Source organism: Nematostella vectensis, chromosome 9 (genome assembly GCF_932526225.1).
Source record: "Nematostella vectensis chromosome 9, jaNemVect1.1, whole genome shotgun sequence".
NCBI lineage: Eukaryota > Metazoa > Cnidaria > Anthozoa > Actiniaria > Edwardsiidae > Nematostella > Nematostella vectensis.
Genome location: NC_064042.1, coordinates 421946 through 442236, shown reverse-complemented (window position 1 = coordinate 442236; position 20291 = coordinate 421946). Strand labels below are relative to the sequence as shown.

Sequence of the window (20291 nt, the reverse complement as noted above, 5' to 3'; positions counted from 1 at the left end):
CAATAACACATGGTACTCTAGTGCATTGTTAGCGTGTTATCCAATAACACACGGTACTCTAGTGCATTGTTAGCGTGATATCCAATAACACATGGTACTCTAGTGCATTGTTAGCGTGTTATCCAATAACACAAGGTACTCTAGTGCATTGTTAGCGTGTTGTCCAATAACACATGGTACTCTAGTGCAGTGTTAGCGTGTTGTCCAATAACACACGGTACTCTAGTGCATTGTTAGCGTGATATCCAATAACACATGGTACTCTAGTGCATTGTTAGCGTGTTGTCCAATAACACATGGTACTCTAGTGCATTGTTAGCGTGATATCCAATAACAAAAGGTACTCTAGTGCATTGTTAGCGTGATATCCAATAACACATGGTACTCTAGTGCATTGTTAGCGTGATATCCAATAACACAAGGTACTCTAGTGCATTGTTAGCGTGATATCCAATAACACATGGTACTCTAGTGCATTGTTAGCGTGTTGTCCAATAACAAATGGTACTCTAGTGCATTGTTAGCGTGTTGTTCAATAACACACGGTACTCTAGTGCATTGTTAGCGTGATATCCAATAACACAAGGTACTCTAGTGCAGTGTTAGCGTGTTATCCAATAACACAAGGTACTCTAGTGCATTGTTAGCGTGTTGTCCAATAACACACGGTACTCTAGTACAGTGTGAGTGTGTTATCCAATAACACAAGGTACTCTAGTGCAGTTTTGTCTGGGACAAACCTTATCTACTGTTGCTGTCCACTCATTGAATGTTTTCCGCACAAATTCATCCAGAGCCTGAGTAACAAAAATGAGGCAATAGTGGAATTTCTTTTATCTTATTTTACACCCAAGGAAGAGGGACAATGTCAACAACAACAACAACAACAAATAACAACAACAACAACAAAAACAACAACAAAAACAACAACAACAACAAAATTTATTCCATGATAAGAGAGGCAAGGGATATGAGAAGAACACAGTGGCCACGCCTAGTGGTAGACACTATTGACTATTCTTTGTAAGTCAGATTTAGGATATTGTTTTTAACATTTGTACCATACCTGAGCAAGCTGCTGGTACTGCGTCCTGATCTCATCGCCACTGCCGATTTGTGGCAGGAAAAACGCCTTGCTAAGGACATTCATAGACTTGTCAATGCGTCTCTTCAACATACGTGCCCAGCTAGCAGAGCCAGCATACTTAGGATAGAGTGGAGGCAGATCGACTGTCTTGGTGTTAAACTCTTTCTTCACAAGGTTGAGTTCCTCATTGAAAAGCTGGTAGACCTCAACTGTCTTTTTGTCAATTGTCCTTCGTATTGCCTAAAGTAATGGCAGTACAATTATCAGGTTCATATAATAAGCTTTATATATTACAGCCACAGTCTTAGCTAATACTTCTGTCAATGTTTAATAAATTCACTTCTCTTGTGCCTTACAGTATTCTAAATTTTCCAATTTCTTACTCAAAGATAAGCTATGGTTAAGTAAAATGTTTCCAAGAGCAGCATTTAGCAATCAGATCTTCAATTTGGAATACCGTATTATTTCTTCATACTTTGACATTCAATTGTTATAAAATCCAAGTGAATGTGAAACCATTTTCCAGCGTGATGCCTTTTGCCTTTTGGTCAATAGCAAACAAGAAGATATGTACTAGGTAACAAATAATGGCAACCTTTATTTCCAGCGTGAGGCCTTCTGCTAAAATTAATTTTAATTTCAATTTCTAAACTCACCTCGCGTGTCGACAGGTGCTGGAAGATGTCTAGAATCTCTACCCCTTCCTTGACAGTAGTGACGGTCTCAAATGCTGATGCAATCAAGTTTTGTACCATGACTTCCAGATCTTTGACACCAGCACGGAACCTAAGAAACAAACAGCTTTAGAAGTGGAGCCTCTTGATGGTGATGAGGATTCAGTTTTATTTAACCTACATTACACTTAACCTACATTACATAAGGCACTCCGGGTGCTAAAATACCTGTTGAAGTCGTCATGCCATGTTGTTGCCTTGACATCAAGGATAGTCTTTTTCACAGCCTTGAGAATCTGAATGTTCTTTTCAAACGTGGCCTCAATCTCAAGCAAGTTGCGCACAATTTCTGGTCCACGCACGCCATGGAAACATGGAAGGGGAGATTGTTCTCCATTGTACATACGGGCAAAGTGCATCTGCCCTTCACATACCTAAATGAAACATTAACACAACCATTATGGCGCAAATATCATCATTCCTATGATGCACCCATCATTAACTACTTACTAACCAAGAGTGATGATGTCACACCAAGAAATAACTGAAGGCTTTGGTGTATTTAACAAGGCTTTATGTTGATGACCTAATGATCGAGGTTAGTGATTTGTTTCTTATTGGGTATTTTTTTTACAAATTCTCCTTTTTTAATTTTCTGTAGGGAAGTAAAATTCCCTAATGTCTACAAGAAAGTCATGACCACCAATAGGCCATTCCAGCTATAAGTTTGTGCGCACATTACCATAGAAACCTACCTCAACTAACAGAATGCAGCAGGTGCATTTTTAAGCTTGCACTAAATGAAGTGTGCGCTGCATGACAGTAGTTGAGGTAGGTTTCCATGGTGAGTGGGCGTGCATGCTTATAGCTTGAAAGGCTTATTAGCCAATCACAGTGCATGTACAGTCATTGCCATATAATAAGCCATTAGATACTGTAACTATAACATTATGTCTTACCTCTAGCAAGTCTTTGCACCTCTGAACAAAGGCATCAACTTGTGCAAAGATACTACTGTGATCCAGTATCCACAGCTCACTTGAAAGCTTGGAGTGTACTCGGCTGATCTGATAAATAAACAAATAAAGAGCAACATTTACAGTAAGCAGCATTACACATCACAAGTTGTGAAGGTCAAGATGACACTCAACCTTTAAGATGATCTTACATACATGCGAAGTGCTAAATTTTTGCTTTATGTGCATAAATGTCCCCAAAAAGACAGAATGGTTTGAGTATTCTCTCTACTGCTATTAATTTGTGATGAGCTATAAAAAAACTATCCTTACCACATCCAATTACCAAAAAGATATGTATGTTAGGAGAATTTACAAAAACCCCTTTGCCACAATAGACTAATCCAAGCCTCACAGTAAACAGGTAAGATAACCCTTACCCTCAAATAGATCTCCTTCCAGCCCCAACAGTTAACAGGTAAGATAACCCTAACCCTTTCATAGATCTCCTTCCAAGCCTCACAGTTAACAGATAAGATAACCCTTACCTTCTCATAGGCCTCCTTGCAAGCCTCACAGTTAACAGGTAAGATAACCCTTACCCTCTAATAGATCTTCTTCCAAGCCTCACAGTTAACAGGTAAGATAACCCTTACCCTCTTGTAGATCTCCTTCCAAGCCCCACAGTTAACAGATAAGATAACCCTTACCCTCTCATAGATCTCCTTCCAAGCCTTACATTTAACAGGTAGGATAACCCTTACCCTCTCATAGATCTCCTTTCAAGCCTTGCAGTTAACAGGTAAGATAACCCTTACCCTCTCATAAATCTCCTTCCAAGCCTCACAGCACTGGATGCTCTCTTGTAAGCCGTCCACACTGGTGCGGATACGCCCCTCAAAGATGTCATCAAGATTGATCTTGGTGCTGCATCGCTTGATGATTTCATTGCTCACCTTATTGGAGAAAGAGAAAAGTTACAAATGTGACAAGAAACAGACAGTTTTTCAAGGTGTATGTAGGCCATGCACCTTGGAAAAAAATATATTAAAAAAGATATACAGGATACTGAATAAAGCATGAAAACATCCAAGATGCTGAGAGTACATCTTTTTGTTGTCATGACACACCAAGAACAGTATAACTATTACTATTATAAAAAGTAAAAAAAAATGTGCTATCACTGGAAATAAAACTCAGGTTGTTGCTTTTTGCTAGCATGTCAAATTTCAGCATATTTTTTACGGAAATAAAATAAAATACCCGCAATAATTTATCACACTTCTGTCAAACAAAGTTTTTTATGCATGTTAAGGGTGTACTGACATCTGTTGCTAAGGAAAATTGAATATAGCATAAAAGCTTTGTGGAAAGTTATATGGGTCTGATATTTGCAAAGTTGACCACCACAAGTGTGCTGACTATTATGATGACGTTACTCAGTGACGTCATAATGTGACGTCATAGATACAGATAAAAGCAAATATTTCAAGTAAAATTGCTCGAAAACAAATATTAAATAGGTTTTATGAATCTTGAGGGATGGGCACATTAAGCCAAGCATGCGTTTTAGAAATGATTGAGTAATTGTTTTTTATGATTTTTCAAAGGTCCTGAAATTCAGATTATTTGATATAATTTTGGTTTCTGTTAGATTAACACTAAAACCATGCTTGGCTATAATTTCATAAAAAGGAATACAGAAAAATATTGTGTTTTGAAATAACTTGGCGACAAAAAAAGCTTTTTTTTTAGAAAACGCAGAACCGGAAGTGAAACAAAGCCTGCGCGTGCTCATTCGCCCTGCTCAGACACACTGATATCTCACATGATGAAATTTAAATGAAGTTTAAAAACAAAATCCAATAGTGTTTCATGGTATATATATACATTAAAGGAACGACATCTGTCATGTCATGATTAAAATTGGAAAAGTATTTTTAAATTCTGATATAGCGCTCGCTACTTTGAAATAAAATTTTCAGTGCGTGCGCGAGCGTTTAGTGTTTGCAGCGCGTAGGTAGTGAATTGAAAACTTTGGCTTAAAAAAGGTTGGCTTGACTAAATCTTCGCTGAATCTTCGTTTTTACAAAACATTGGAAATATCATCACCCCAAAAGGCTGAGATCAACTTGAAGTCAATTTTTGGGAACCTTGAAACGCATATTTTTATTGCTTTTACTTCAGGAAAGCTTGGAATGTGTTATATGCGCGCGCTCAACGTAACCAGCGTAGCAACGTCGTTACTGAGCAACACTAATGTCAGTATACCCTTAAACATTCTAGAAAGGTGCAAAATCATTATTCAATGAATAAGCAGGGGCCATGTGTTTGTACAAGTTTTGTTTGATATTTAGTTTAGTTGATTGGGAAGAAGTGGTCACAGGTCAATGACAAAGCCCTTTTATAGTACTAAGCTCTAACCGGAAGTTGAACACCGGAAGTTTACAGGATGATCTAAGGATTGCTGTGTTGAAAAAGCACAGCACCATCAATCCATCTGACGATGGAGTCACGCAGTAGTCCCCCCAATTACAAGCATTCACGAATAAAAATATGACAATATATATGAGGACTTTGGGAAGTGACTGCTTTATTGCCATGCCATACTAGAGACTTCAGTTCAAGTTATCATTACAAAATACCTTGATACTACTGTATGAATCTGTATTGCAATATACCGTACAATTGCATCACTATGTATTCCACCTTTGTCAGGACCCAAAATATAATTAATACAGTAGAAGTAAAATTGCTGTATGTTGAGAATTGAGATTCCATTGAATAACCACCAAGATTCCAGGCATTTTGAGCAGTGTAAATAGCATTACCTTTCTCAAGATACCTGTGAGCCTTTCCCTGCTTCGGTAGTGCTCAGAGTTCATCCAGACCATCCGAATAGTGTGGAGGATGCGTGGCAACATGGCAGGCACATCTTTGGGCTGAGCTTGCGCTAGCTCCTCACAAGGACCTTTCAGGGTCGACAGAAATTTCAAGTTGCTCTGTGCTTGGGATGAGCCATCCTGAATAATTTGCATCAGAGAGTTTATAGTCCAATCAATCAATCTTTATTGGATTTCTTTATGTATATACAATAAGGGAAAAGCCGAAGCCAGAGGCTTATCAGGCTTCGTCAGCAAAGTATGTAACATATAATACGACTTACAATTTTAGCACACTTTCCATTCAAGGAAACACTATGAATAAATCATTTCCACTGCATAAAGTAGAACAATGATGGAAATAAGATGATAAAATAAGAAGGATTCTCTACGAAATAATAATTTCCACTGCACAAATCAGCACAATAATTAGTTAAGGTGATAAATAATGAGGAAACACTACAAATGAATCATTACCACTTGCTGATCTCTCTCCCTTGTGTGGTATTTTGAGCATTTTATTGAGAGGGGTGATTCTGCTTTTCTCTCCTTGTTCGATTTGAGATTTGTCAAAGAACCTGTGCTATTATTTGGCTTAAGAGTAGATGCCAACACCTTGGTTGGATGCATATCTGCAAGACCATTTATCCCTTAGACTGATGCCTGAGTATCTTCATCTTGTTGTGTTTATTTTGCATTTATGAATTTTTTGGGTTGTGGGTACTTCCCAAAGCCGGTACAGGCCGGTTGAGGGGTCAATGTGTTAAGGTGATAAATAATGAGGAAACACTACAAATGAATCATTCCCACTGCACTATTGGTGGTTACTGGGAGCTTGACACTAATAAGTATTTACGGTGCTGTCACTGTTGATAAAAAACTCACCTGAATAAGTTTGGACAGCTTCAAGAATGGAGTAACATAAGAAGACTTGGATAACTCCAGGGTTGCCTGGATACGCTTGACGCCTGGCTTGTCCAGCTGCTCACTGATTCCCGACAGATCAGCACACCTACTGCGCCAAAACTCTATCTCCTCTAAAGGACCAGAGTTTTCAGCTGTCTCGAATGTGTCTTGGCTACTTAACACTTCCTTGATTTGTCTTGTCCAATGAATCATTGCCGCTGTACAAATCAGGACAACAATGGAATAAGGTATCAAAATAATAAGGAAATACTACAAATTCAAGCATGTCCAATGTAGACAATTCTACTCAAACAATGTGAAAGTGTGTCAATCACGAAGAGAAGAGTTGCACTGAAAAGAATGTGATAATAATGCATACCATTATATATTTGGCTATTAAAAACCTGTAATGACATAACCAACAAGAGAATTGTATAATACCTTCAAGGCGTTGTACAAACTCTTTGTTCTTGGAAGCTTGTTCAATGTTGATGGTTGTACTCTCACTAGGAACATAAAGCACTGTTTTGCCTTGCATCTTATAACGAGTATCTGTCAGATTTGCCATGAACTTGTGAAGATGAGCCAAAAAATCATTTTTGATGCTGTCCGGCCAACTTTGATTTCCAAAGAGAAGAGGCGCGTAGACATTTGACATCTGCCTGAGCAAGCTCTCAACATAGTTGGATTTGACTGTTCCAAACTGCAACGTCTTCTCTAAATTATCAGGAGTGAGAACTGCATTTTCAAAACGGATCAGATAGGTGAGCTCCTCAACGGGATGTGGTGGAACGCATGTGGACACTTGAAGTCCAAGAAGTTTATCTATGTACACAACCAGTAACCGCGAACTGATGTCGTTTAGAAATTTGATAATCGTGTCATCATGTTCCGTCGTCCAAAGATCGGAAGTCAAGTTAGTGAGGGTTACTCTCTCCTTGATTAGGGGAACCTGGGGATAAAGGAAGATAAAGATGGAATAAGATAACCTGGTTTCTTCTGAAGTTTCTGGGGATAATAAAATAAAGGACAAAAAATACTGAAGCCAAAAAGATTAAAAGTACACCATCCCTATTTGGCGCGCAAAACAGTAAAGCACTTCATATATATAAATATGTATATAAATAACACTAAAAGGAGTAAATATCAAATGAGAACTATCAAATCTCGAATGCCTACCATTTCTGCTGGATCTATCTCGATGTTGTCTGCGGAGCGCGGGCTGCCAAACCCGTTGAACGGGGATTCCTGTTCGCCGCCATTATCGGACGAAGAGTCGCCATTTTTGCTCTTTTCTGGGACGGCAGACACAGAATCTTGCCCTGTTACTTCTGACATATCATCTACAGATTCCCTTGCGTTAGCGCTAGGAGCATCCTCTCTTTCAGAATCCATGTTGAGATTTTACAACCAAACAACAACAACCGTGTAAACCCCTTTCTTTGAACGGCACAAGGAACGGTGGTTAAATTTGAAGTTTCGTTTAGGATTTTTCCCAATGTGATCAATACTTAAATATCATTAAGAAACAAGCAGGATATACTCCGTTTTCTTGGCACGTCTGGCGTTTCTAACTAGACCTTATGCTAGTTTTCTTGTAAAGTTTGAGACGGCCGCCATTACGCATTGGAGTAACTAAGCAACTTTGCTTTATGTTTGCGTCGATCCCGCGACTACGGGATTCCTCGAAGAACGGGATAGCTTTCCCCAGAAACCCCACATAATTTCAGAAACATCGAAAAAATATATGAAAATAAATGCAATTTGATTTATTTTTGTTCATTCTTATGGGCTAGAAAATAAGAAATATTTTAAAAAAAATTTTTGTTATAGAAATCGAAAAGAAAACAATCGAATTTGCGTGTCAACAAATATTACCCACAAAGCACTGCGGCTCACATTTAAAAAATGGCGGAAGAGAAAGGAGCAAAATTCACCTTTACACATGTCCCTGGTAAAAAATTCCAAGGATTCGAATCCGCAGAAGTACAAGAGCTCCTCTTGAAATGGTAAGCACATCAATGCATCGCCCAGTCCCGGAAAAATCATTTGGGACCATTTTATTGATAGCTAATCTGCCTTTTTTTAGCGTTTGAAGCCGTGCCAAGAGTTGGTCGTTGCGATACTTACTCTTCTATGTTTTACAAAACCATCGACCCTTGTTTCGCATCTTGTTATTCCTTTTTTGCAGGGGAATGGATAAACGGACATGTATACAGATGTACACATACGAACAGTACTTTCAGGCATACGAGAAGGACGAATTTGTCAAGGTTTTACAATTGTTTACTCTTTTGGCATGAATAAAATCTTTTTAAACACTCTTCTGCATTGCGTGCTCAGGTTTCACAAAAAAAGCGTTTATCACTAGTTAGTGAGAACAAGAGAAGGGGGGCCTGCTCTAAAGGCCTGGCTAAACATTCAAACATGTTTGTCAAACATTGCATTTGATGCAAATGTTTGTACGTTAAGCCACCCACAAAACCTGGTACTAAATCCGCTTCCACAATAAGTCCAGATGTTTGAACAAGATCAAAGCATTTTCTTCAAACATTTGTGTTGAGCATACATGTTTTATTGTTTAGCCACTCACCACACAAAACATTGCGCATTCTTTGTGCTTTTATCCAATCGCAGCTTGAAATTCCCATGGCGCCACTTCGATCTCTTGCATAACGAAAAAATTGCGTGGGCTCATGTTTTATAAAAATGTTTTTATGTCTAGCCACCTCGCAAAACATTCTCATGCAAGAGTTCAAATTATCAATGTTTGACAAACATGTTTGCGTGTTTAGCCAGGGCTTAATGGTGATTTGCAGTACGATGATTTGCAGTACGATGATTTGCAGTATGGTGATTGGCAGTATGGTGATTGGCAATGATTATATATTATATGATGATATAAAGAGATCTGGTCAGTCTGCCAGGCTGTAGGCTGAGGGGTGGAGGTTGTGAAGTATTTGGTTATCAATTTTTATCTATTTTTTATATGAATTATTGATTATTAGGTATCTAATTGTTATAAAAAAATTTTGATACCTATTAACAATTTTATCTGTTAGTTACGTCCATTAGTTGTAGATTTTTTGAGCTGATGACTGGAATGTTTTGATTTATAAGTAATATAAGGGTTTGCCACTCTTTTTCCAGGACTTCTTTGAAGACCAAAATGTCTTATCAACCCTTCAGGTACTGTAGGATTAATTTTTATATGATTACTTATAAATTACTCAATGTATTAACTTTTTCACTTTTTTTAGGTTGTCTCATCTACCAACACCTGGGGTTCTCTTGGTAGGATCATTCCATGCTAAAATACTTGACTCTTATCTGCGTGTCCATTTGTTTGTCCATTGGTTTTTACCCGTCTGTCTGTCCATCTCTCTGATTTGTTTTTGATTATTTGTATTCTGTTTTAGGGATAAAAGGGGCTAAGTATGAGGCTGAGCAAGTCCCCTGTACAAGCACATCAATGGACTTTTTTGATAAGTTATACAGTGAAGGTGTGTGTCAAGTCAATTGCAAATGTGTGCTACCATTAAACAAGTTGATGTACTTTTCTTTTAACTTTTTAGGAATTGTGAGAGAATCTGGTAATATTAGGAAGTGTTTTGATGAATATTTTGAAGACTTTATCATATCAGATGAGCTAAGAAAGGTATTTTATCTACATTTATTTCTAAGGACATAAATTGGGTAACTGGTTGCCAATACTGCATCAGCCCACAAACTTAGACTATAACAGTTTGAGCAATTGGCTAATGAAAATTCCATTCCATGCCATAAACATCTTTTATTTTCCTATCAGGTGCTTCTCCTTGAAGATTCTGAAAACTATGACATTTTTAGTGAAGAGGAAAGGTCAGAGTTTCTTTTTAAGATCTTAAAGCATCTTTGCTTGGGTGGACAAGTGTGTCAATACGAGGATTCTGTTCAGCCCTATATGGAAACAGCACGAACACTATACAAAGACTTGGTCAGGTATGACACATGAACATAATCAGACATAACTCAATTATTACAGTGCTTTTGGGCATGGACACTTCCTCCATGCCACCTATATATTTTAAGATAAGTATCATAAAAAAGAAATCCAAAAACTTTCATGACAACTCAAGCCAAAGTGAGTGCAACTCAATTATTTTCTTCATCTGGGTTCTTTGATTTCTAGTATTATGTAGAAGTGTAATGCCTGCAAAAGTAATAACTACCGGCAAATGTAATATGGTTTTCCCTGCAAATGTTATAAGGCCTTGAATGAAATAGAAAAGTTATTTTTAGTCAGGTGCCACATTACATTTGTGGGTTTCGTACATTTGCAAGTAAAACCTTACTACATTTGCAGGTTTATTACAATTTGCGGTAAAACCTTATTACATTTGCAGGTTTCTTACATTTGCGGGCAATTATTACGTTTCCAGGTGCTACAGAAGTCAATAACTGTATTTGGACTTTTAATGTAAGCTTTGAAAAACAGATAAGGGGTGTACATCATAAGGGATGTACCAAAAATAAACCAAAAATGGGTGATGAAAGCCACCCAATCGGACCTTGTATGACCTGATGCTGTCAGACCCTCCAAATTCAAATCCAAGTTATGTCTCAATTGCCCTCAACTCAGCATATTCTCAGAGAAAACTGATCTGTTTATTCACCATAGTGTGTATAAAGACCAGAAGACAAAGAAGCTACAAATAGGGTCCATTATTTTGAAGATAGCTAGCATGGTGAGTATGTTATCAAGCAAAACATCAAAAAGAATTCCTTTTTGGCAGAGGTGAGCCTCTGGAAAAAGTCACAATTATTAAGAGAAAAACATAAATAAAAAATCAATAAAGAAAAATAGTTGAAGATGGTGATACAACCAAGCCAATCATTGTCATCATCACTTTCATCATTTTTTTAATAAGTTGCTTTTTGTTGCTGTTATTTTGCTGCTAAAAGGCTGAGCGAGCGCTAGTTTGCCACCCAAACAGTCACATGATCTCTCAGCCCAAGTCCCCTTATGCATTGATAATGAATGCTTATCCATTCAGAGTGAAGACAGCACCGTGCTCTACCCGTCAAATGATTCACATGACCAGACTTTTGCCTACATGTGTGTTGATATGGCAAAGAGACATATCTATATCTGGTACCATTCCTGGAAATCTTGATTCCTAAGAGACACAAGTCTATCTGGTACCATTCCTGGAAATCTTTATTCCTAAGAGACACAAGTATATATCTGGTACCATTCCTGGAAATCTTGATTCCCTAAGAGACACAAGTATATCTGGTACCATTCCTGGAAATCCTGATTCCCAAGAGTCCTCCAACCATCATAGTTTTAGGATGTGAGGAGCGCTGGAAAGAAAGTACACTCATGCGTAGAGCTTTCTGTGTCGCTTGTTTTTCTCTAGCAAAAAAAAAGGAAGAAAGGGTAACACTTCGCGACTGAAGAAAGAGATAATGACAGGGAGAGATAATGACTTAGTGTTTAATGCAATGGAAGTTTACCTTACAACAATCTCGTAAGATAGATGGATATCAATAACCGTCAGTTATCATTCGGTTTATTGCACACACCATGCATGGAGTAAAAAATACAGAAAAAAAATTAAAATGTATAACTTCCCCGAGGAAAACGTTTGTGGTGCATCCATAATGACTACTTTAAGCATGAACTGTGTTCCTGTGGGTAAAATAATGTACCGTCATATATAAAGATGGCTTGCGGGACTTTCTTAGCGTTAGTTTTATTTTTCTCAGCACTTTTATTGGGGCTATGGTGTGTAATATTACTACAACCTCTTGTTAGTTAAATTCACAAATATTTTTAAAAAATGTTGTTAAATTTATTGGTTATAACATTTTATTCGCACACTTTATAAAAGTGTGGTTGGTCTACCCTTTCTGCCATGAAAAAGTCTTAGTAAAAACAAGTTTGGTAGAGTCGTCCTGAAGTTTTTGGTGGACTGAATCACTGATTTTTTTTTTCGACATTTCGGCAATGCTGCCTTCATAAATCCTGATTACCGGAATGTCGAGAAAATACAACCCAGTTATTGAAGAAATTGTTTTATATATATAAGTAATAATTAATGTGGTTAGACCGCGCGAAGGTTATGATAAAAACGTTTTACCAAATTTCAGAAATCGCCGCATTTGTAATCACTCGCTCGTTATATTCACAATCATATTTTTCTACCTTCAAGTCATGTAAGAACTTGATCTCCTTAATACCCTTTAGTGCTAGTAGTATTTTCTATCCCTACAATACCTTTTTGCACTTATTAAGGTAGAACCAGAATAAACATTTTGTGACAGCGATTCTCAATATCCCGGAGCTCTCGTTAATGATGTTTATCTGCTCCGCTTTCTGGCTACCGTCATTCAAACAAACGGTTCATTTGGTTCTTTTTGATTGGTCAGCGCCTTGAGGTCGTGTTATCGGAAGCCATCTCAGTGCTTGCCAATAAAAACGCTTTAATATTTTCAATGACGGAAGCCTGAAGACGATTTTAAAAGGTGTTAGAGATCGTCTACGAGGTCTCGCAGCATACTCAAAACCGCAGTAAGAATATATATGTTCTCCCAGGATGACAAACCCTGAAATGTCTGAGCCACACTCAATTTGTGCGGTGATCTTCTGGTGCTACTTCAGTTTTCTACACCGTGGTAAAGATTGTTCGGTAAAATGTTGACTGATTCATTTTCCTCCTCCGTTTGGTCCACGTCTTGTCCATCTTCATCGGCCCCGTCTGATGACGCACAAGCTTTCATTCCCTGCATGTCTGTCTTAGTGATGAAAAGATATGTATGCACATTAAGGCTTTTCACTGATTTCTTTTTTTTACTTATTGTGGAATAAGACCATTCCTCAGTGGCGTTCCAAGAAATTTTATCCCATTTCAACTCTATCAGGAAAAATATTCAGGAGGGGCGTGTCTAGGGAAAAAACACGAGGACGGTGTTTTTTTTGCCTATTGTGAATTGTGCAAATTTTCCGTACACGGTGGAATTCTTCTACAAGATGACGACTGATTGTTTCCTTGTAATTTCTTATTGAGTGGATGTATATAGAAGTGAGTATAGGGAAAAGCTTTACGATAAAGTTCTGGTGGTCACGAAAGGATACCTGTGTGTTTTTTTAGTCGTTGTCTGTGGCCTTCGCTTTTCTGATTGGTCGAAAATATTAAATGGCGCGAAAGTGGGAGCGCGCGTAAAGCTACGGGAAAAATATTTTTCCTATTTCCATCATTCGTTTGCTACAAAAGCTATACGCAGCTTATTACAAAAACACAGCGAAAATACACGAATACAATTATGGAAAACGAAACGAATGTTGAATGAAAATTGAGGTAAGAATATTGTTTCATATACGCAGCGTAAAAAACAATCTTTTAATACTAAATAAGTAAGAATTTCATGTTAGTTCAGTCTAGTTCAGCGATAGCGCTAAGGAAGGTGAATATACTGGGCGAAAGCATTCAAGAAGAACTCTGGAATTTGGTAGAAATACTAATAGTAAGTTTTGTTTTTAGCTAAATGGGAAATCGAAAGACGACGACTTTGCTCTTTTCAGACGCTTCGCGTCTCGGGGACTTTACACCGCTGTTCACTAATTGTGTTAGTATATACTTGGCGGGGACTGAACAAGACACATTTTGCTGTACTAATTTGATCGAATTTTACAACTTTGTTCTCCTAAATGGTCATACGACGCAAGGTATCGCTTCTGACAGTTGTTGATCTTTTTGGCACCAAATCCATTCTGTTTTTCCATTCAATGCTTTTAACCACCACGAAATACAGAACCTCCAATGAATACAATATACGTATTTTGATCAACATTATTTTGTAGACAAATTTAGTCCCGTTTGACCACAGGTTGCCAAAGCTCATTATTTGTCCCTAATGATTTTTACGGAAAACATAAGGCAAAAACAAAATTAGTGGAAAATAAAAAACAACTTATTGAAAAGACGTGTGTAGTGTTGTGTTGTGTTTATGTTTACTTTTTGCGTGCTCTCTGGCCGTGCCCTTTTCGATATTCGTTCTGGTAAGGGTTCAAATCGTGAATCTTGAAAAAGGCGGTTTAGAAAACTGTTCGGTGTAAAGATCGTCAAAACAATTCGTTCAATTTGTACAATTTCCCCATAGGCTCTCTTCCCGAAACAGATCTCTGGGGAGATAGATGCTGTCGGCGCGCCTACAAGGAAGGGAACAACCATAACACTGAAAAGGCGGGAAAAAAGATAAACATGAAACTCGTCGTGTCATGTTTGCGCCGAAACAAATTATTTTAATCCAATTAGAAAACTAAAATACTTTTTACAATTGTTTCCGCACGCCTTAGATTCTGTAGTTTTATCAGACACCTAAAAGGTGGCTTTTATTAGAAGCTTTGTCAGAGACATTGATGAATGTCACATTGATGAACATGATTGTCTAAAAGGCTTATTGATTGTCTTTGTTTATGTTAAAAGCACTAATTAATTTTCTATTTTTCATAACTGGTTGTCAATAAACGCTACTGATTGTCCAAACGTTTAATTGAATTTTCGATTGCATGCAAAAGAATGTTCATCCCATCCCGAATGAATGCCCAATTGCGTTATTGATTGTCCGTTGATGCTATTGAATGTTCGCGCATATTCAATCATTGTTATTGAAAGTCTAGTCACGCTAAGGATGTTTCGTGCGATGTTGATGAACGTACAATGCACGTTAACGATACAACGTTTGGCACAAATGAATGTCCCTTTCTCGTTATTGAACAGCAAATTAACAAAAGGATATTTTCTGTTTTCTGGGTCTGTCTTTACGCTTGTTAGTTCTTCTCGGGCGTGCTCGATCAATTCGTCCAAGTGTTTCTCCTCTGAGTCAAGGAGTTTCAGCTCCATTCTCAATTCTTCTGTCGAGTGACTTGTACTTCTTAAGCCAGGGGGCGGGTCATCCCTAGAAAAAAGAAATGCTCATAAATTATCATAAATTATGACTAAATCATGGCCTTGTATATGGTCTTATCAATATAACTATTATCATCATCATTAATATTACCATTATTATTATTATCAGTATAACTAAAGCCTATTTTGTCTCAGATACCGCCTATAAATACCTCTGGCCCGAGTTTGAAAAGCATACCTACCAGGTTACCCTGATCCCAGAGCCTCGAGCGTCTCTCTATTCAGCTCGCTGGCCACTAGAGAGACGCACGAGGCTCTGGAACCAGGGTATTACCAGGTCGAGCTAAGTTTAAAACACTTATCATATCCCACATTTCGAGCCAGTATATTTCGTCTCCTTCCGTTTCAACCAGTCCGATTCCTGCCAGGATTTCGATCGCGTCACAGACCCGTCGCTTAGGAGCAGAGATATGTGCAAACGCTTGATTTAACCGTATGGTTTTCCCAGGGGATTCCAACATCAGCTGAACCAATGTCTTGGTTACCGAGGCCATGTTGCCACCGGAGGCGTCTCCTAAAGGCTTTTTCACCTTGGCGCTTTTTTGCGTAGCGCTCATGTTATGATCTCTGCGAAGGAAAATGGTATATGGTCCGCAATAGTATGAGGTGATGACAGGAGAAGAAAAACATCCAGACATCAGGTAATATGAGAGAATAGCATCCGGCGAAGAGTACTTCTGAACATCCGAATTGCCCCATGCAAATACAGTAAAACAAACGAATAAAACCCCATAGAAATACAGCAGTGAAATAAACGAATAAAACGCCCATACAAATACAGTAAAACATCCTAATAAAGCGCCATACAAAAACAGTGAAACATCCTAATAATACAAATACAGTGAAACAAGCGAATAAAACCACATACAAATACAGTAAAACATCCGAATAAAGCGTTAATACAAATACAGTGAAATATCCAAAAAAGTCCCATACAAATACAGTGAAACATCCCAATTAAATCCCATCCGAATAAAGCCATACAAACACAGTGAAACATCCGAATTAAATCTGATCCGAATAAAGCTCCATACAAATACAGTAAAACATCCGAATAAAGCGTTAATACAAATACAGTTAAATATTCAAAAAAGCCCCATAGAAATACAGTAAAACATCCGAATTAAATCCCATCCGAATAAAGCCATACAAATACAGTGAAACACTCGAATAAAATCCCATCCGAATAAAGCCATACAAATACAGTGAAACATCCGAATTGAATCCTATCCGAATAAAGCCATACAAATACAGTGAAACATCCGAATAAAGCTCCATACAAATACAGTGAAACACTCAAATAAAATCCCATCCGAATAAAGCCATACAAATACAGTGAAACATCCGAATTAAATCTCATCCGAATAAAGTCCAATCGAAATACAGTAAAACATCCGAATAAAGTCCCATACAAAAAGGTAAAACATTGAAAAAGAGGAGAGCAAGCTTTAGTCTCTCAAAGTCGCGTACACACACTTGCTCGTGTTCGTGTAAAAACCCTCTTGTAAGCGTCGACAGAGTGCCATGGGCGGAGGAGGGATTTTCACGCGCTGTCACTGTATCGTTCTAATATTTACCCACTTGAAAACTTTTTGTGTGTGTGGTGGTAGGAGGGGGCTCTTTCAGCGAATTGCACTTTCAGAAAAAGAGCAAAAAAATGTAGTAATAAAGAATTAGCCATTAACTATTGTATTTTCGTTTGCGCCACGCTGGCACTGATAAGTTCCATACATGCTCAAAGTTCCAACGCTCACTTATCAGAGTCAGGAGTCACGCCCAAACTTCTGCTGTAGAGTCAGTATTGACGCACGCAAAGAGCGCTGGTTTCCGATCATAAGTTCGAGACGTGCAAACACAATTAAAAGGGTCATGTTAAATTTTCTTAAAACATGAGGGGGAGCAGGGCTGATTGGAGGAGGGGGGGGTGGAGGGGATTTCAATCTTAAAGAACAACTGTAGAAACGGTATCATTTTAAATAGGGTACCCTATTCTCATAGCGACGGGTAACGGACTAGTTCAGCGTGGGGTGATATAACGTTCCCTTTAGTTCTCGGATGGGGTGGCTTACAAGACACTCGACGTTTGTGGTCAAAAAGGATCAAGGGAGGTCGTGTGCGAGTCTCGCTCAATCACACTGAAGGAGTATATTCCCATGCGCGCAACGGGCGTCCTTGCTCTTGGGGTCAAGACAGCGTTTTTCTTTTGATTATTCTTGCCCCAGGCAAGGGCGCCCCCGACAGGGTGGCAAATCTGCGAGAAAAATCCATCGCCTTGCTCATAAGGCACGATTTAGTCGTTATCAATCCGACTTTTTGTATCTCTGACCCCATATAGAGTGCAAGCGCGTTCAAGCGCGCCCTTATTGGCTATTCCATAGTTACTATGGCTATACCCAGCTCAACAACCACCATAAAACGTCTTATTGCGCGTATCACGCCTCGCACTCGATTGGACGATATTTGCTAACCCAATTGATAGATTCATTGAATTAATAGCCCAATAGAGAGGGCATAGGCACTGACCAAAAACATTCCTCTGTCATCGTTTAGTGAAAATAGAGGGAAATATTGCATCCTGGTGCCGCAATAGACGACTAGCTTTGCCATTTAAAGACATCTTAGAATCAATTACTGCCGAAGCATTGTAAAAAAATAAATGGTGGGGGGAACCCGATAGATTTTACGAAAATAAGAAGATGTCTATTTTATCATACGAGGTGATTGAGAGGTCCGGCAGCAGGATGGTGTCCTAAACAAACTAACGGTCCGACGGTCAGAAATATTTCTCTGTTTCTCCTTGAATTCAAGTAATATCTACTGTATAAACGGAGCCCTATAAACAATTTTTTGTTGGGAATACCCAAGCCCTTTCTTCTGAATATATGAAATTTAAATTTTAATATATTATTTGATTAACGAGCAGTTTGATATTTTATTGACATTGTACAGGACACAATTGAATATAAGTGCGGCCCGAAAATTGATTCTTGCACAATAACTAAACAACAGATTTGAATCGTCTGGAAGCGCTAGGCCTTTTTTAACAAAAACGAGTAGCTTTTATGGTGAGTACGATTATTCGGATTTACGCATGGGCGATTTCATTTTTCCAAGTGCCGATCTCGAATAGCAAATATTTATAGCAAGAGAGTATTTTTGATTTTGAGTATTTGAGCAGTTGGAGCAGTTGTTAAGTACGTTACTGCACGCGCACCTGGTGAAAATTTAACCGTATCGAGCCCCGAGGTAGCGAGAGTTATATTTTCTTGGTCAATATATCCTACCTTGATAAAACACTTCAGCTGAAGACACAGTACTCTGTTAGTGACGCCAAAGAGACGGCGAAAGGCAAGACGAAGGGCACGGTCTTGTAGCGCCTGGTATCTCAAAGATCATACGCGTCTATGATCGTCAAAATCGGAAAAGCGATCAAAAGTTAAATGATAATGTTTAGTTTAGCGAGTTCGACAAATGTTTAAGCTCGTATGTACCCTTTTAAAGTCTTACATATCAATCATTCAAACCAAGTGATATGTCATTAACTTACAATATTTTTGGGGGGAATCTTTCAATATGGTTGACAAGCTTTCTAAACTCTGGGCGTGTAGCACTTAAAAGTTTTGATCCCGTACAAATTGTTTAGCTATATAACCACTAAAGATTATTATAAGGACAACATCCCCGAGCAGCTTATTCTATCAACCTTTAAACCAAACAACAGATATTTTCTAAGCAAACGCCGCATTTTTTGATAACCCGTTTAATCTAATTTGTTTGTCGGCCCAAATATTAGTCCGAGGTTTTCGATTACCGTTGCATTACAGCCATATAGAGTTAAGCAGAGAAAAAAAACTTTACGGATAATAGCTTTCTTACCTTGAAGGAGAAAACTGGCGCTGTTTGGTAAATGTCTCCCAGAACACCGCTGATAGGTAAAATAACCCAGGGAATATGAAATGACCAAACAACGTTGAAACTGCTACAAATAACACGGGACTGAAACGCTAATTACAGTGCGAGGTGGTGAAAACCTTTTTTTCCCGTTTAATTTGCTTATTTTTGATAGGATAATAACGAAATGCGATCCACATGGATTTGACTGTCGAGTCGAAATACGCCCGGGATTTCTTACACCGCTAATTCATGCTAATGTATGACCCGGCAATATATGTCTACGCAAAGGTAACGAAGGGTCAAAAGGTGATCGAATTACGATATCACGGTTTTATCGATAGAGAGGACGGACTATTAGAAAATCTGGTGGGAGGTTACAAAAAAAAATCAAAATTTCGAAAAATGCCCAGGGTAGTCCATTCAGATCCCCACAAAGGGCTATTCTGCTATCAATAGGAGCCCTGGGTTTTAACAAAAATGTTATATGTATAAATATAAAATTAAAAATATGTATATATATATAGCTAACATGCAATATATATATATATATATTGCATATATATTACATAATATTATATTATTGTATATATATATATCATCTCCTAATGGGTGGGCAACCACGAAACAGGCTTGTAGAGATGAAACGGTAGTTCGCGTGTTTTTTCCTACAAACCTAGATTTATCCCGCTCTACACCTATGTATTTTAATACATAAAAAAAGCACTGTTAAAAGAACGCCTGCACTCACGCATTATATATATATATATTGCATATATATATTGCATGTGCAGAGAAACCAAGAATATATAAAATATATACTTATTTCATTTGCCACATAATCTAAGTAACTAAGTAACTCTAAAAATATAATTTTTAAGCTTTTCAATTGGCTAAAACTGTGCAGCCACGATAATAAAAAGAACGCTTAGCTGTCTGTG

At 38.1% G+C, this 20291-nt stretch overlaps 3 protein-coding genes across 6 annotated transcripts in view; 1 reads left to right on the top strand and 2 right to left on the bottom strand.

The window, feature by feature from the left end:
- Positions 1–8159, bottom strand: part of LOC5505338 (dynein axonemal heavy chain 2) — an 80273-nt gene extending 72114 nt beyond the window's left edge. Inside the window, exons 1-10 of one of the 4 annotated variants that reach the window (XM_048732147.1) lie at positions 7685–8159; positions 6947–7457; positions 6485–6723; positions 5549–5740; positions 3536–3673; positions 2721–2828; positions 1990–2195; positions 1744–1873; positions 1067–1327; positions 741–797 (exon numbers count right to left, since the gene is read on the bottom strand). In XM_048732147.1, the coding sequence (XP_048588104.1) occupies positions 741–797; positions 1067–1327; positions 1744–1873; positions 1990–2195; positions 2721–2828; positions 3536–3673; positions 5549–5740; positions 6485–6723; positions 6947–7457; positions 7685–7900 (2058 nt within the window). In that variant the 5' untranslated portion in view covers positions 7901–8159. Of the gene's footprint in view, positions 1–740; positions 798–1066; positions 1328–1743; positions 1874–1989; positions 2196–2720; positions 2829–3427; positions 3453–3481; positions 3504–3535; positions 3674–5548; positions 5741–6484; positions 6724–6946; positions 7458–7684 lie in introns of those variants that run through there. The other 3 variants (XM_048732144.1, XM_048732145.1, XM_048732146.1) reach the window with 3 other exon arrangements.
- Positions 8160–8399: 240 nt separating this feature from the next.
- On the top strand, positions 8400–12439 carry LOC5505339 (cilia- and flagella-associated protein 300). The gene is made up of 9 exons (XM_001626104.3): positions 8400–8514; positions 8697–8778; positions 9656–9694; positions 9766–9799; positions 9925–10008; positions 10081–10163; positions 10314–10486; positions 11166–11232; positions 11542–12439. Exons 1-9 carry the CDS (start codon positions 8414–8416, stop codon positions 11659–11661), a joined length of 783 nt encoding a protein of 260 aa, XP_001626154.2. The 5' UTR covers positions 8400–8413; the 3' UTR covers positions 11662–12439.
- Positions 11969–19566, bottom strand: LOC116613120. Its single transcript, XM_048732398.1, has 5 exons — positions 19336–19566; positions 18744–18861; positions 15772–16026; positions 15290–15448; positions 11969–13304 (listed from the first exon to the last, which is right to left on the bottom strand). The coding sequence occupies exons 3-5, from the start codon at positions 16014–16016 to the stop codon at positions 13148–13150; spliced, it is 561 nt and encodes a 186-aa protein (XP_048588355.1). The 5' UTR covers positions 16017–16026; positions 18744–18861; positions 19336–19566; the 3' UTR covers positions 11969–13147.
- Positions 19567–20291: the final 725 nt, after the last annotated feature.

Excerpts from the sequence above, each read along its gene's own strand:
- LOC116613120 (XM_048732398.1), bottom strand. The coding sequence starts at position 16,016 with ATGAGCGCTACGCAAAAAAGCGCCAAGGTGAAAAAGCCTTTAGGAGAC. Across the intron at positions 15,449-15,771 it reads GAAATATACTGGCTCGAAAT|GGATGACCCGCCCCCTGGCT; the intron begins GTGGGATATGAT and ends TCTTTTTTCTAG. Across the intron at positions 13,305-15,289 it reads ACAGACCCAGAAAACAGAAA|ATATCTTTTCATCACTAAGA; the intron begins ATATCCTTTTGT and ends TAATGTGCATAC.
- LOC5505339 (XM_001626104.3), top strand. The coding sequence starts at position 8,414 with ATGGCGGAAGAGAAAGGAGCAAAATTCACCTTTACACATGTCCCTGGT. Across the intron at positions 9,695-9,765 it reads ATGTCTTATCAACCCTTCAG|GTTGTCTCATCTACCAACAC; the intron begins GTACTGTAGGAT and ends CACTTTTTTTAG. Across the intron at positions 10,487-11,165 it reads CTATACAAAGACTTGGTCAG|TGTGTATAAAGACCAGAAGA; the intron begins GTATGACACATG and ends TATTCACCATAG.